The following is a 13,827-nucleotide window of genomic DNA, read 5'->3' as shown; positions in this document are numbered from 1 at the left end:
AACAATACAGGGTGCTGGGGATTGTATCTGGGTTGGCTACATGTAAGGCAAATACCCTCCCCACTGTACTATATCATTCCAGCCTGGGATGAAATCTTTTTTATGGTGCTGGGGATTCAACCTAGGACCTCATACATGCAAAGTACCCCTCTGTCATTAAGCCACATCCCAGTCCTTTCTTCCCCTCTTTGCTTCCCTTTGCTGGTGTTGTGATGTCCCAGATAAAACATTTGGTTGCAGTGCAAATGGAGATCAGATGGCACTTGGTGGTGATGTTGGCAGGGATGTTCTCTACAATGTGGGGCAGTGCTGAGGATCAAATCTGCTACTCCAAGCCTGCAAGACAGGTGCTTGACAACTGATATATTCCCTGAGCTATACAAGAAATCATTCTTTAATAGTTACCTTCTCAAGTAGGGTTCAAACTTCCTTATTCTTCAAATGAGTCAGAGCAGTATTATAGTTAGAATCCATGTTCTCTGCCTCCTAAATTCAAGCTTCTCTAGCTTTATCAAGATTGGTAAACTCTGGAGTAATATAAAGATAGAATAAATGATTCCAATGGTAGTTTTTGCTTTAGGGGACAAACCTGCTGGTACTCGGGTCTTACTTTGGCTCTGTACTCAGGGACCACATGGTGTGTCATGTGCAAAGCAAGTCCTTTTTCACTGTACTATCTCTGGCTCTTCCAATGGTAGTTATAAGCACTTCATATGACAATCAGATTTATAGCTAGAAACTGTGATTACAAATCATCTCCATGGTGAGTTCAAAGCAGGCTTTGACATATTATATATAGATATGAGGAACTCAGATCTGCTGACATTGACATCCCAAAGTCTGAAATTCACATTGACTTTCAACAAAGAAACTTACATGGAAAACAGATTTATGACTAAGCAAAGAACTTCCAGTTTTTATTTTTACACATTTAAGAACAAAAATACAACCAAATCTTAAAAAAAATTAGGATGGATTAATTTATAATAAAAACAACTTAAACTATTAGCCCTTTTATTTAGGGCAAGGAGGCCAATATTTCCATTTAAACAGCAGAATTACACAACTGATAATTTTACTCCTATATGATGGCACAGAAACACAAGCCATGAAGCTCCCACTGGGAGCCCGCCTTTCCTCTAGAGTAGAATTCAGACAGTTGCTTCTAGGTCAGTCCTCAGGCTTTTAAAAACTACCAGTCTTATTTTAAAAAAGATCAACAACCATTCTGATGAAGAGAACACTTGTAAAACAATTCTCATAGAAAACACCTTAAGATAATTCTGTGGCATATTGCACTGTTTAAAGAAACAGCAAACATTAAACATAATGTACAAGGATTAGTCTCCTGTTAACAAAAGCCTAAATGGTTTCTCTAATTGTCCTTGCTTCTTGCAATTTATTAGCAGAGAGATGAACTTTAAGAAGCAAAATGCATTATATTTTTGGTTCTTGGCTGTAGTATGAACAAAAATGTAAAGCAAAAATGAGAATGTCACAAATTTTGGAATGGAAAAAAATATCTTTTGAAAGTGTTTCTCTATCCTTGCCTCCAAGTGAAGACAAAAAATTCACAGCAGTTTAGAGGATGATGTAAGATTCGGGGCCCACTAAATTATCTATTGATCCTACTGTACTCTTAAGGTGAAAATGATTTTAAAATTCTGTTATGGAGAGAGAGCCTATAGTAAGCTGTTGGAGCTCACACAGCATATGACGGATTCATTTAGATGAAGCACAGTTGCCTTTAAATACAGTATCTTATTTCCATACTCATGGAGAACAACTGTTAAACACAAACACACATAAAGTAATATGTAACTGATCATAGTGGGCCAGGCACTTAACTTGGGAAAAGAATCATAATTCGAGGTAAAATAGGGTTGTTTTCAACAGTCACAAAAACATACTATTAAAAAAACCCATTTTATATACCTAACTGAAGCTATTCAGTTTTTAGGAGTTTGTCACTGAACTGTGCCAAAATTCACATCTAAGTACATCTTACTAAGAAGTTATTACAAGGACATTTCAAATGTGAATTCTAGCCCCGTGTAGATAATCTGCTTAGAATAAGCTCAAGAAAACAGAAGGTACATATGAGGGCTATGGTTCCAGAGCCTGAATGAGTATCTCTTTCCCTGTGTTTGAGAAAAGGCAGATAAGAGGAAGCCTAAAAACATATTTTGACAACTGAGGTGGTAAGTCTTAATACAGCTTCAGCAAATTAGAGCAATTCTCTAAGATGGGGCAGGAACAAAGGAACAGAATATTTCTGCTTACAGAAAATGATACTCAGGAATACAACTCTCTGGATTTATCATACTCTGGGCACAGTATATGATCTCCCCTCTACTGAATTCATGTAAAGGCAATGCAGTGTTTGCTTAATATATGAAAGTTCATGTTAAAAAAAAGGACCTTAGTACAATATTTCTTTTGGGGGGGGAAAGAGGGGGAAGCGGCACATCCAGCAGTGTTCAGGGATCATACTTGGTGGTGCTGGGGAACCGTGTGGGAATGAGTGAGTGAGTGAACCAGAGACAGCCGTGTGAAAGGCAAGCACCTTAAACCCATTATGGTAAGTATTAATATTTAGTAAGTATTAATTAGAAGGCCAGAACAAAAGGGGGTCATTAAAGAAAAAAATTTCTTTTTTAATTTCAAATTTTTGGTCACACTGGCTGTGCTCAAGGTTTCCTATTGCCTCTGCACTCAGGAATCACTTCTGGAAGGCTTGGGGGAGAGATGGGGGGAAATGGTAATTTTTTTAATAGTCTTTTATCAAAAGTTATTCAAGTTTATCTTTATTAAAATTAACAGGAAATTATCTGCAAACGGAAAAGTCAAATCTTCTAGTCCCTTCTTGAACTGCAGTTTTGATTTGACGTCTGCTTTCGAACAAACTCATTAGCTTTATTATCTGGTATGCACAGACTGCTGGTAATCACCACAGCATTTAAAACCCTTCAAAGAACAGAAGAAAAAAACTCAAATTTTGATCTAAGACATCATCATTCTCAAAAACATGAGAAACAAAACTGCGTTTATCTTTGACAGAATGAGAAGGGCTCAGGGTGGTATGGCATTAGTGGGTTTAACCAAGTTTCTACAACGGCCAAGAGTGAGGGTGGAGAGTGTGGAGTCAATACTTAAGAACACTAAAGTGATACCAAGTGTGTCCAGTCACAGTAAAGGATTTGTAATGATGTTTTCTTTCCTGCTGGGACTATTAGCATGCATCAAGCAAAGCTACTAGCTAGAAACTAATTAGAGTTAGGGTGCCAAAACATGAGAATATGTGTTACAATTTCTTTCTATGATGCTAACTGGCTTGCTCAAGTTTTGAAACTGTGACTCTGGTCCATTAGCACCATGCTTAACTGAAATTATTCCTCAAGTCATCAAAGCTAGTCGTGTGAAAGAGGCTGAGAGAGAAGGGGACTGAGAGCAATTACAGAGATCATTAAGATACCACAATAAGCAGTGAAAATGGATCTGTTAATGTATTCAAGGTCTGAAAATCATTATTCACAACAATAAAATGGTATCAAATTTTTAAAATTCTGAGCACCTGCAAATGTAAAGCTTCCTAATGATTCAAATCTAATAGAAATAGCAGCTCATTGAACATCAGATTATTGGTAAGCTTAAAGTAACCAATTACATTATTTGGTAGGTGGTAACATACCTAGAGAGTTGGTGAAAATTAAGTAAAATTACAATTACAGCTGTTTCTATTTTCATCTTTGAGAACCCAAAACAGGTCTCTAAACTAGCTTAAGACAGAAAAGAAATGGCATTTGCTTTTATCTATTTTTCACTCAAAGGTAGACAAGTCATAAACATCTTGGAAATTAGTTTCACATGAGTTTCTATTCTTCTCAAGTATTATGTATGATGGTTTTGAGATATAATGAGGCCTGTATAATGGTTTGGAGATATCTATTCTCAAGTATCATAAAGGAATTCTACAATCTGCTTTTAGGGAAAAGGCACTTCGTTGTGGATACTGGTTTTAATGACATGAAAGTTGAGAGCACAAAGATAAACTCAAAATCCATTCCTCACTTTCGTACGTAGGAATACAGAGGAGGTGCCGGTCTTACAGAATACAGCTGACAACATTACAAAAATAATTAGCAATATCAACTACATTCTCAGCACAACAGTAATTGGACATTTCTATAAACTGAACATATTTCCAGGTTCAACATGTAAAAAGAAGCCCCCTTAAAAAAAGAATAAAGAAAAGAAGAAAAAAAAAAGGAAAAAAGACCAGCAGTTGCTACTTTAGAGCTCAAGACATTGTTTTCTACAGAATCTGTCTCTAGGTTGGTTTTCTGTTTCAGACTACAAATTGTTTCTCAGATTAAAATCCTGGGGTGGCAGAGGTGTATGTGCTAGGGAGAACCCAGGGTGGAAAGATATTGGGGAGTGACAGGAGGTTCATTTCTCTGGTCAGACACCAAGTGAGGAGGTAGTTACTGAGATCCTTCAAGAGGAGAATATTGTACTGATGAGAAGTGGGGGAGTAGCAGGAGCTTCTTTACGAGACTGAAGAGAGCAACAAAATTCCTCCTCCAGGGACGTCGGGACCAGATGTCAGTGCAGCTGAAACACAGGCAGAATCCATCTTAGTGGCACATGAAGAACATGTGAAACCAAGTCAACAAATAGACACAGAAGTTCATTCTATCCCAAACGCGTCCTACCTTAACAGTCAGTGGCTCTTTTCTGATGCTAGAACTTTCTAATATCTGTAAGAAAGGAATACACATCATATCACAACATCTAATTTTGGTGATCTTGCAAACTCCTACAGTGCCAATTACATGGTAAGTATACTTTTTGTAAGCGATGCTTTTTAATTAATTGCATTGAAAACATCGTGATGTCTGTAAAGTATCCAATTATTTTAAGAAATAGTTTATACCCTAATACTTTCAAGAAGGATGCCATGAGGATAATATTTTACAAGTCAGCAGAAACTCTGTTATATATAGCAACAGAAAAAATAACAGTAACGACTCTCCAAATTATCTGGTGCTAAATAAGGTTTATAATTATGTCAAGAAAGTACACTCTCACCTTGTTACATCACCATACATGATAACCCCATACAACCTTGAGTCCCATCATCACTGCTGTTGAGTTTTTTCATTCGATACTGGCGTATTTCTCTGACCAGTGTGTAAAAGGCATCTTCAACACCCTAAACACAATTTTAGTAAGGAAATGGTCAAGACATTTTTAAGAACACCACCCAAAATATAAGCTATCTCAATTACACTACAGATGGACTTAAAATTTCAATTAGTAAATAGTTAGCTGATACATCAGGGTGATTTGGAACATTAAATATAACATTCCGAGTAAATCATATTAACAGGCTCACACACAAATAACATGTTTTGCAAAAATCACTGTCACTGCCCTCCCTTGTTCATCGATTTGCTCGAGCGGGCCCAGTAACATCTCCATTGTGAGACTTCTTGTTACTGTGTTTGGCATATCGAATATGTCACGGGTAGCTTGCCAGACTTTGCCGTGCAAGTGAGATACTCTTGGTAGCTTGCTGGGCTCTCTGGCAAGAGGGGCAGAGGAATCGAACTTGAGTCGGCTGGGCCGGCCTCGTGCAAGGCAAATGCTCTACCACTGTGCTAGCTCGGAATGCCTAGGAACCCAAATCTTTCAAATGGAGAATCCACAAACTGGGCACAGCATTCTTAAAGAGGGGTTGTGATGCAGAAATATCGTTCAAAAATGTAAAACGGGGGCGGGAGTGACAGTGCAGCAAGCAGGGTGCTTGTCTTGCATACAGCCGACCCAGGTATCACTCCCAGTACTCCAAAGCGTCTCCTGGGCCCTCTAGGAGTGATTCCTGAGTACAGAGCCAAGATTAACCACTGAGTATCACCAGGTGTGGTCCCGAAATAAAAAATAAAAATACACAACAACAAAAAAATTGACAGTAGTGTGGTCCCAGCAGAACTAGAGTTGTAAAGATTACCTATGCATAGTAGGAGGGGGTGGCTAATGTCCCACAAGGTGGTAATGAAGGAGAAAGAACTAAGGTTTACAAATCTGCAAGGGTCTTTGTTTTACAAACATTTGTGCTAGAATAAAAATGTCATACCAGATTTTGGTAAATTCACTGGGATTGATTTATTTGGGGGGATGGGGGCTCAGGGGAGAAAGGAATCTTTCCCTCAGTGGGCTCAGGGATGACTCCTGGTAGATCTTGGGGGATTAGGTACTAGGGATCAAGAAAAGGCTGGCTGCACGCAAGGCAAGTGCATTATTTCCTGTACTATCTGGTACCTCATTTGGGGTTTGATCTGAAGATCAGGAGCCACAGAGAGCTCAAAGGCTGAGTGCATGGCTTGCATGCATTCTATTTCCAGTACTGCTTGATCTCCCAAGCGCTGCTGAGTGAGTGACCCACCAAACACAATGCTGAGAGCAGCCCAGGAGTACTGCCAGGTGTGGCCTAAAAACCCAAATCAAAATAAAGGGGGCTGGAGAGAAAGTACAGCCAGCAGGATGCTTGCATTGTACCATGCTGACCGAGATTCAATCTGGAGTGACTCTTGAGTGCAGAGCCATGAGTAAGCCCTGAGCAAGGCAGGTGTGGACCCCAGACAATACAAAACACAAATGGGTAAGCAGTGCTGGGGAAACAGTGCAGGAGGTCAGGAGTATCTGCCCTCCCTGTATATAGAAAAATATATACCTCGTTGATGTTTAATGCAGAGATGTTCTGAGAAGTCATTTTCTGGTAAAAAGATAACTAGTTCACAGACCACGAAGGCACAAATAGAAAACTATACATACTACAGTATGTTGTGTACATCTTTATCTTTCTGGCTTGGGGCCATATCTGGCAGTGCTAAGAGACTACTCCCAGTTTGGTCTGACAATGCTCGGGGTACCATGCAGTAATGAGTCAAAGTAAATATATTGGCCCTTTGAGTTCTCTTGGGTGTCTGCGTTAGTTTTTAAGTACCATGAGATGGAAAAGGTTTCTCCAGTAACACTGTGCATGACTGGCAGGAAATGTCTGTGACCACACTGCCAGTGGAGACCCACTGTTTCTGGCTGCCAACAGGACAGCATGGGTTGTACTTTGTATGCTGAGGGGCCAAGAACAAAATATGACATTAAATTGAACAGAAAAGAAAAGGCTGCCAGCACAGACACTCAAGATAGGCTGTTCTCATGGGACCATTGGAATTTGGGGACCACTGTTACTTACGCAGTCCACCCTTGACCAAAATATATGCAGGGCCTGATTCTAGAACATTATTAAAAATGGTTAATATTCAATGCCTGGCACCATAAAACAAACCAAAAAAGTGAACACTATCTCTAGCAGAGTCAAACAGTCCTCAAAACAAACCTTTCCCAGATGCCAAAAATTATACTCTACCTGTCTGGTCTTGGCTGAGGTTTCAATGAATGGAATCCCGTAACTTTTGGCCAGTTCATGGGCTTGTTTTGTATCAACCGTTCTTGTTGGCAAATCACACTTGTTTCCTACTAGCACCATAGGTACATCATCTGAATCTTTAACTCGCTTAATCTGTTCCCTAAAAAATGGGAACATGTTATAACATAAGAAAGAACATGCTTGCCTTGCATGTGTTTGATTCCTAGCATCCCTTCTGGTCCCTGGAGCCCTGCCAGGAGTAATTCCTGAGTGCAAAGCCAGGAGTAACCCCTGAGCATCACTGGTGCGTCCCCAAAACAAAAAATAAACTTTTAGATAAATGAGCAGGGTAAGAAAAGATTCTAGAACACTTTATTTAGCCCTGATAGTATCTCATATTCCTCTCCCCCACTACTACACACACACACACACACACACACACACACACACACACACACACACAGAGCTTTAAAAACCTTACATACTAAGAAGACAGGTTTAAAGACACAGAGGCCACAGGGAAACCAATATCAGGTTGATTCTCCAAAGAGTTTGGCTTCGGATTTACTTGGCAATTAAAAATCACAATCTAGGATTGGAAAGATAGTCCAGAGGCTAAAGCACATACACAGGCCTTTCAGGCAGCCAACCTGGGTTCAATTCGTGGTACTTCACAAGGTCCCAGAGCCCCACTGAACTGATTCTTGAGTGCAGAGGCAGGAGTAAGCCCTAAGCACAACCAGGTGTGGCCCCAGAACCCTAAACCAAAAGCAAACTAAATTCACAGTCTAGATTAAACTCAAAAAACAAACAAAAAGAAAAAAGAAAAAAAAGTGCTCTGGCAGTGAATATACATTTCTCTAGATGGCTGGTGTCCACCAGAGCCTTCAAACAAAATTATAGCTACAAATCCAAGATCTAAAATAAAACAAAATTAAAGAGGAACTAAAGGCACTGAAAATGACAGCATTCTCTTCAGTGACATGGAAGAAATACCACATGGTAGTTTGAAAACAACTGCTCTAAAATCCTTTTTATTCCCCCCAACTGATCAACTGTCAATTTAGAATTATTATAATCATGGAGATACACCCTATATCCACAACACTGTTCAACCTGATCCCTGAGTCAACAAAGCTTCTGAATACTTAATGATTCATTGTGAAATGAAATAAAGTTAAATTCAACCCTATTTAATTTTTAAAATCACATATGACATACGGCTCCCCTACCATACAGCACTTCTCAACTCTACCCTTGGACTATATACAACATCAGGACCTGAAATGCCTTTGTCCCTTGTTGAAGGTGATAAGATCTGAGAAGAAAAATGACCTCTAGGGGACTGGAGAGATAGTACAGTTGGTGGCTGACCTAGGTTCAATCCCCTGCATCCCATATGGCCCCCTGAGCACTGGCAGAAGTAATTCCTAAGTACAGCGGCAGGAGTAACCCCTGAGCACAACCAGGTGTGATCCCAAAAGAGAAAAAAAACCCTTCTAGATATTTCTTGGGTGCTTGGCAATTATGAAGTACTGCTATTATTCCAGAGGGAAAATGGGAAGTAAAGCAGTTCAGAAAAAATCCAGGTTTGGGGACATTGCTTCCTATAAGCAGATGTCTTCTTTGAACAATGTAAGCCAGGATCAAAGTTACCGACAGAACTCTCACCCAACGTTTTCTTTGGCAAGCACTTTCTCAGTGATTTTTAGTGTTGCTTTATTTTCACAGCAAATCTATAAGGTAGACACAATTACTTCCACAACACAGATTTGGAAGTGGAAGAAGAAATTTAATAGCCTGCTCCTCAAATCCCTTGCAATAGGGACTCAAGCTTCAACCTTGATAAGATCTAAATTCTCAACCATTCTACTTCTTCAAGAATATGGAGTCAGGAAAAAGGTGCTCTTGCTCCAGGTTTTTGGTGCTGGCTATGTTCCTAGTAACTGTGTCTCAGGGGCCTGGAAGATGAGACAGGATGTGCCTGGCACATGGCTAACCCGTGTTCAATTCCCGGGACCCAATATGGCCCTCTAAGTACTGCCAGGAGTAATTCCTGAGAGCAGAGTCAGGAGTAACCTAAGCATTGCCAGGTGTAGTCCCCAAAACAAAACCCAAATGAAACAAAACAACTATGTCTCAGACAACCTAATAAAAGCTTAATATGGCTTAATGGCAGAACACTTGCTTTGTCCTGTGGGGTCCTCGCTTTTCATTCCATTATCATTAAAAAAAAAAAAAGGAAAAAGAAAAAAAAAGAAACCTAAACCGTCTTTTGAACTCTTATTTTTTAAACTTAATCTTTAAAGAATTTTTACTGATTTACCAATACTCTGTGAACTGTGAAGTCCACCTTTATACCTTGAGATGTGTCTATCTCCCACAGAGGGCACGTCACCCAAGTTTAACTGCCATCCACACCGTCCCAAGCGCCTTCACTTTCTCCTAACCACACGCTCCCTTCCCTCTCTCCTTTGGAAACTGTCGTTATTTTTTATTGAACTCTTCAATTTCTGATTTTATTTTTCTTTTGGTTTGTAGGGCACATCTGACGATGCTCAGGAATTACTCCTGGCAGGCTTGGGGAACCATATGGGACACCAGGGATTGAACCTGGATTAGCAGCATGCAAGGCAAGTGCCCTATCTGCTGTACTATTACTCTAGTCTGCTTCTAAATTTTTAAAATGAGAAATGTTGTACTCATTTTTTTAAATGAGATTTTAAAAACCGAATTAAAAAAAAAAAAAAACAAAAACAAACAAAGAAACCCACCTAAATTATTTGCTTTGTAATACCAGGAAGTGAACTCAGGGCCTCACACATGCAAGACAGGTGCTCTACCACTGAGCCATATCCTTGACCCTCTAGGATTTTTCAAAACTGAAACTTTGAAACTTCATTTTCTATGGAGAAAGACCTTATGTTCTTTTGCACCACTTTCCTCTTTACCCTGTCAATTTCTTCATATATCTGACTGAAGAAGTTTCTCAAGAGGCATTTTTCCCTCTTGAATTCCCTTCTGATCTCTGACACCAATGCCTCTAGTTCTGAATTATTCTTTTAACAAACTTCATTGGATCACACATTCTAGCCATAAGTCCTAAAGAGAAATGGGGTAATTAATATAAATTAAACAACTTAAATCAATTCTTGTTCATAAAAAAAAAATCAGTATCTTCTATAGTGCAGGATCATTATTCTCCCAAAAACTTTAAAACTCGCTTACAGATCATCATCTCATTTTAAAAAAAATGCTCCTAGTACCTGTAGAGGTTAATATCTGCAAATGACTTGCTGTTATTGATGGCAAATACACAGAGGAAGCCTTCGCCTGTGCGCATGTACTGGTCTCTCATGGCACTGTATTCTTCTTGTCCAGCTGTGTCCAGTATGTCCAGCAGACAGGTCTCGCCATCTATAACCACTTGCTTTCGGTAAGAGTCCTGGGGCCACAGAGGAGGGCAGCAGAGAGAGGAAGATTCTGATTTTATTAAAAATCACAGGGAATGCAATGCTATTGCTAGGGTTAAATAAGATCCTAGCTATGTTTATTTCTTTCAGATTAGTCCCAGGAACTGGCTAATACGAACTGTAGGGAATCAATGTCATTTTGGGGAAGAAGACCCAAACCTTCTATATGTGCAGAGGAAATGATGGTTATTTTGCTCCAAAAGGGTTTGGGGGGAAGAGGTAGAGGAAAAGCCATGGTCATACGAAAGCTAACCTTACTGCAGTGACTGTTGAGACGATTGTAGCTGCTTCTGTACATTTAAAATCCCGAACATAGCAATTACAGTCTGGCTCTGGATGAAGTCCTTACATTAAAGATGGAATACATGAATACATTTTATTTTAGATACTTCAAATACAGAAATATTGGAGCCAGAATGGTAGTAGCTAGAATGCTTGCCTTGCACGCAGCTGACCAAATCCTGATATCCCATATAAACCCCTGAGATCCCTGAGCAGAGCCCCAGGAGTAATCCCTGAGTACAGCAGTTGTGCCCCCAACCCCAAAATATTCTTCTCATCATGAAAGATTATAGCTATGAATACTACTCTTTACTCTGATCCCTAAGGCTTCCAAATAAGTGGATTCCCCGAAAAGACAGAACTGCACAGATCATGTAAAAAATACTTTTAATATGGTTTTGGTAACATATACGCTCAAGCTCAACAGACTCAGCATCGAAACTTTCTTGTAGCATGGATGCATGGTTAGGTGAGGAAATAAAGTTCTAATCACAGCTTTAAAATACTTTATAATAACAAGTCAGAGAAGTAGTTGACTCTGGCAGGTGAGGGAATTCCAGACTGGAGGAGCTCATGAGAGAACTCTCTGGGACACTGGCAATGGTCTTGATTTTCATCTGTGTGTTGACAATGCCTGTGTTTCTACTTTCAAGGCTCTAGAGCCAGTAGATAATTAAAGTGATAGGGCAACTGCCACACTTGTGTAGAGCCCAGTGATTAGTCCCTGGCACTACATGGCCCCTGGAACACTTCCAGACATGGCCTTTCTTGCTACGCCAGTACACTGCTAGGCACAGCATTTATGTACAAAAAAAAAAAAAAAAAAGACCCACACATCTCACTAAGGGGCTGGAGCAATAGCTTGCAGGTAGGGTATTTGCCTTGCACACAGCTGACCTGAGTTCAATCCCCAGTACCCCACATGGCGCCCTGAACTCACAGACATAACCCTGAAGCAGTCAGGAGTAAGTGCTCAGCACCACTGGATGTTGCCCCAAACCAAAAATTTCATTTCTAGAGTTAGAATATTAATTGGATAAAATTGGATAAAATCACCTAATCTTTAAAAGGTGGAAGACGGAACGTACTGAAATTCCACAAAAACAAAGTAACTTTTTCTGAGGGATGTGTGGGAATGGGCTGCACCAGGGGTTGCTCTCGGCTGTGTACTCAGGAATCACTTCTGGTGGGCTCCGCGGACCATATGAGATGCCAGGGATTGAAGCAAGGTCGGCTGTATGCAAGGTAAACGCCCTAATCACTGTACTATCACTCCAGTCCCACAAAATAACTTTTATGTAATATTTATGCAATATTCTTCCATTATCAAAATAAATTAAACATATTTGCTTAAACAAACGTTCCTGTGGTAGGAAGGTCAAGTCTGGGTTAAGAGATAAGAAAAATGAAGCTCAGAGATACTATGATTTACATGTCAGTAACTAAAACGCAAAACCTGACTGAAATCTTAGATACACTGACTAGAAATCTCAAGTCCTTTCTACTTCTACACATTTTTGGCTACTTCATCTAAAAAGAGATCAGAGCAGGAGTAACAGTGCAGCAGGTAAGACAAACTCTTCCTTGCAATGTAGTTACCCCTGCTGCTTGGGCTCAACCCTCTCTGCCCCACATGGACCCCAAACCTGCTAGGACTGATCCCTGAGTGCAGAGCCAGGAGTGAGCCCTGAGCACCACTGGGCGTGGCCTTAAAAAAAACAAAACACCAAAATAACCCCAACCCCCAACCATTACTCAACTGTGCTACGTATGGCCTGTGTTTATTACTAAACGAATTTAAGTACAACACTGAGTTTGCAAGTTTAAAGAACTACAGAACTGAAAACTTTTTAGAAAATATTCCCCAACTCATCAAAATGAACAAGCACAGAAAACTGCCTATTATTACCGAAAACCATAACCAAAGTGGTTCCTTATCGTCTCTCCCGAATAGTGCTTAGCTAAGAGTGACCCACGGGAAGGGGCGAGCAGAGGGGGCCGCGGGCCTGCAGCCGCCTCACCTCTATGGTGGGATCATACTCGTCTACGAAGTGGTTCTGAATGAGCTGGATCGTCAGGGCGCTTTTCCCGACACCGCCTGCTCCGACCACCACCAGTTTGTACTCGGTCATTTCACACCAGCAGGAACCTGCGGGAAAGCAATCGGGTCAGCTGGCGAGCACAGGGCGTCAATGCTTCCGATAATCCATACGATCAAGCGAGTGTGTGAAGCTTCGGCTCGACCGCGTGACCGCTTTCGGCGCCCGGACTCGAGGGGCTCGCGCAGTCCGCCCCCCCGCCCCCGCGTCCAGGCCAGAGCGACCCCCGCCCGCCGCGCCGGGTCCCGCCCGCCCCGCCCGCGAGAGCTCCGTGGAGATGCGGCGGCCGGCGCGGGGCCTTTGTCTCCGCTCGCGGGACTGCCAGACCCCGGGACCGAGCACCGGCCCGCGCGCCCCGAGTTGGAGCCGGCGGCCGCCAGGCCCTCACCTCAAGCTGGGCCACTTCCGTTCCGGGCGGGTTTGAGACCGAACTCACTAAACAGGCTGGAGACCCCGGCACCGCCATGAACAGCCCCCAGTTGGGAGCGGCACTTCCGGCCCCGCCCGCCGCGTCATCTGTCGGCGCCCCGGCACCGCAGGC

General features: G+C 41.4%; 1 protein-coding gene across 1 annotated transcript; it reads right to left on the bottom strand.

The window, feature by feature from the left end:
• Positions 1-894: 894 nt before the first annotated feature.
• NRAS (NRAS proto-oncogene, GTPase) lies at positions 895-13,785 on the bottom strand. The gene is made up of 7 exons (XM_056106530.1): positions 13,675-13,785; positions 13,209-13,336; positions 10,699-10,877; positions 7,433-7,592; positions 5,092-5,215; positions 4,716-4,760; positions 895-4,614 (listed from the first exon to the last, which is right to left on the bottom strand). The coding sequence occupies exons 2-5, from the start codon at positions 13,317-13,319 to the stop codon at positions 5,096-5,098; spliced, it is 570 nt and encodes a 189-aa protein (XP_055962505.1). The 5' UTR covers positions 13,320-13,336; positions 13,675-13,785; the 3' UTR covers positions 895-4,614; positions 4,716-4,760; positions 5,092-5,095.
• Positions 13,786-13,827: the final 42 nt, after the last annotated feature.

This window comes from Sorex fumeus, unplaced genomic scaffold (assembly GCF_029834395.1).
Source record: "Sorex fumeus unplaced genomic scaffold, SorFum_2.1 ptg000131l, whole genome shotgun sequence".
NCBI lineage: Eukaryota > Metazoa > Chordata > Mammalia > Eulipotyphla > Soricidae > Sorex > Sorex fumeus.
This window is presented reverse-complemented; position numbering and strand designations above follow the sequence as displayed.

Excerpts from the sequence above, each read along its gene's own strand:
- NRAS (XM_056106530.1), bottom strand. The coding sequence starts at position 13,319 with ATGACCGAGTACAAACTGGTGGTGGTCGGAGCAGGCGGTGTCGGGAAA. Across the intron at positions 7,593-10,698 it reads GCAGATATTAACCTCTACAG|GGAACAGATTAAGCGAGTTA; the intron begins GTACTAGGAGCA and ends CCCATTTTTTAG. Across the intron at positions 5,216-7,432 it reads CCTCAGCCAAGACCAGACAG|GGTGTTGAAGATGCCTTTTA; the intron begins GTAGAGTATAAT and ends AATTGTGTTTAG.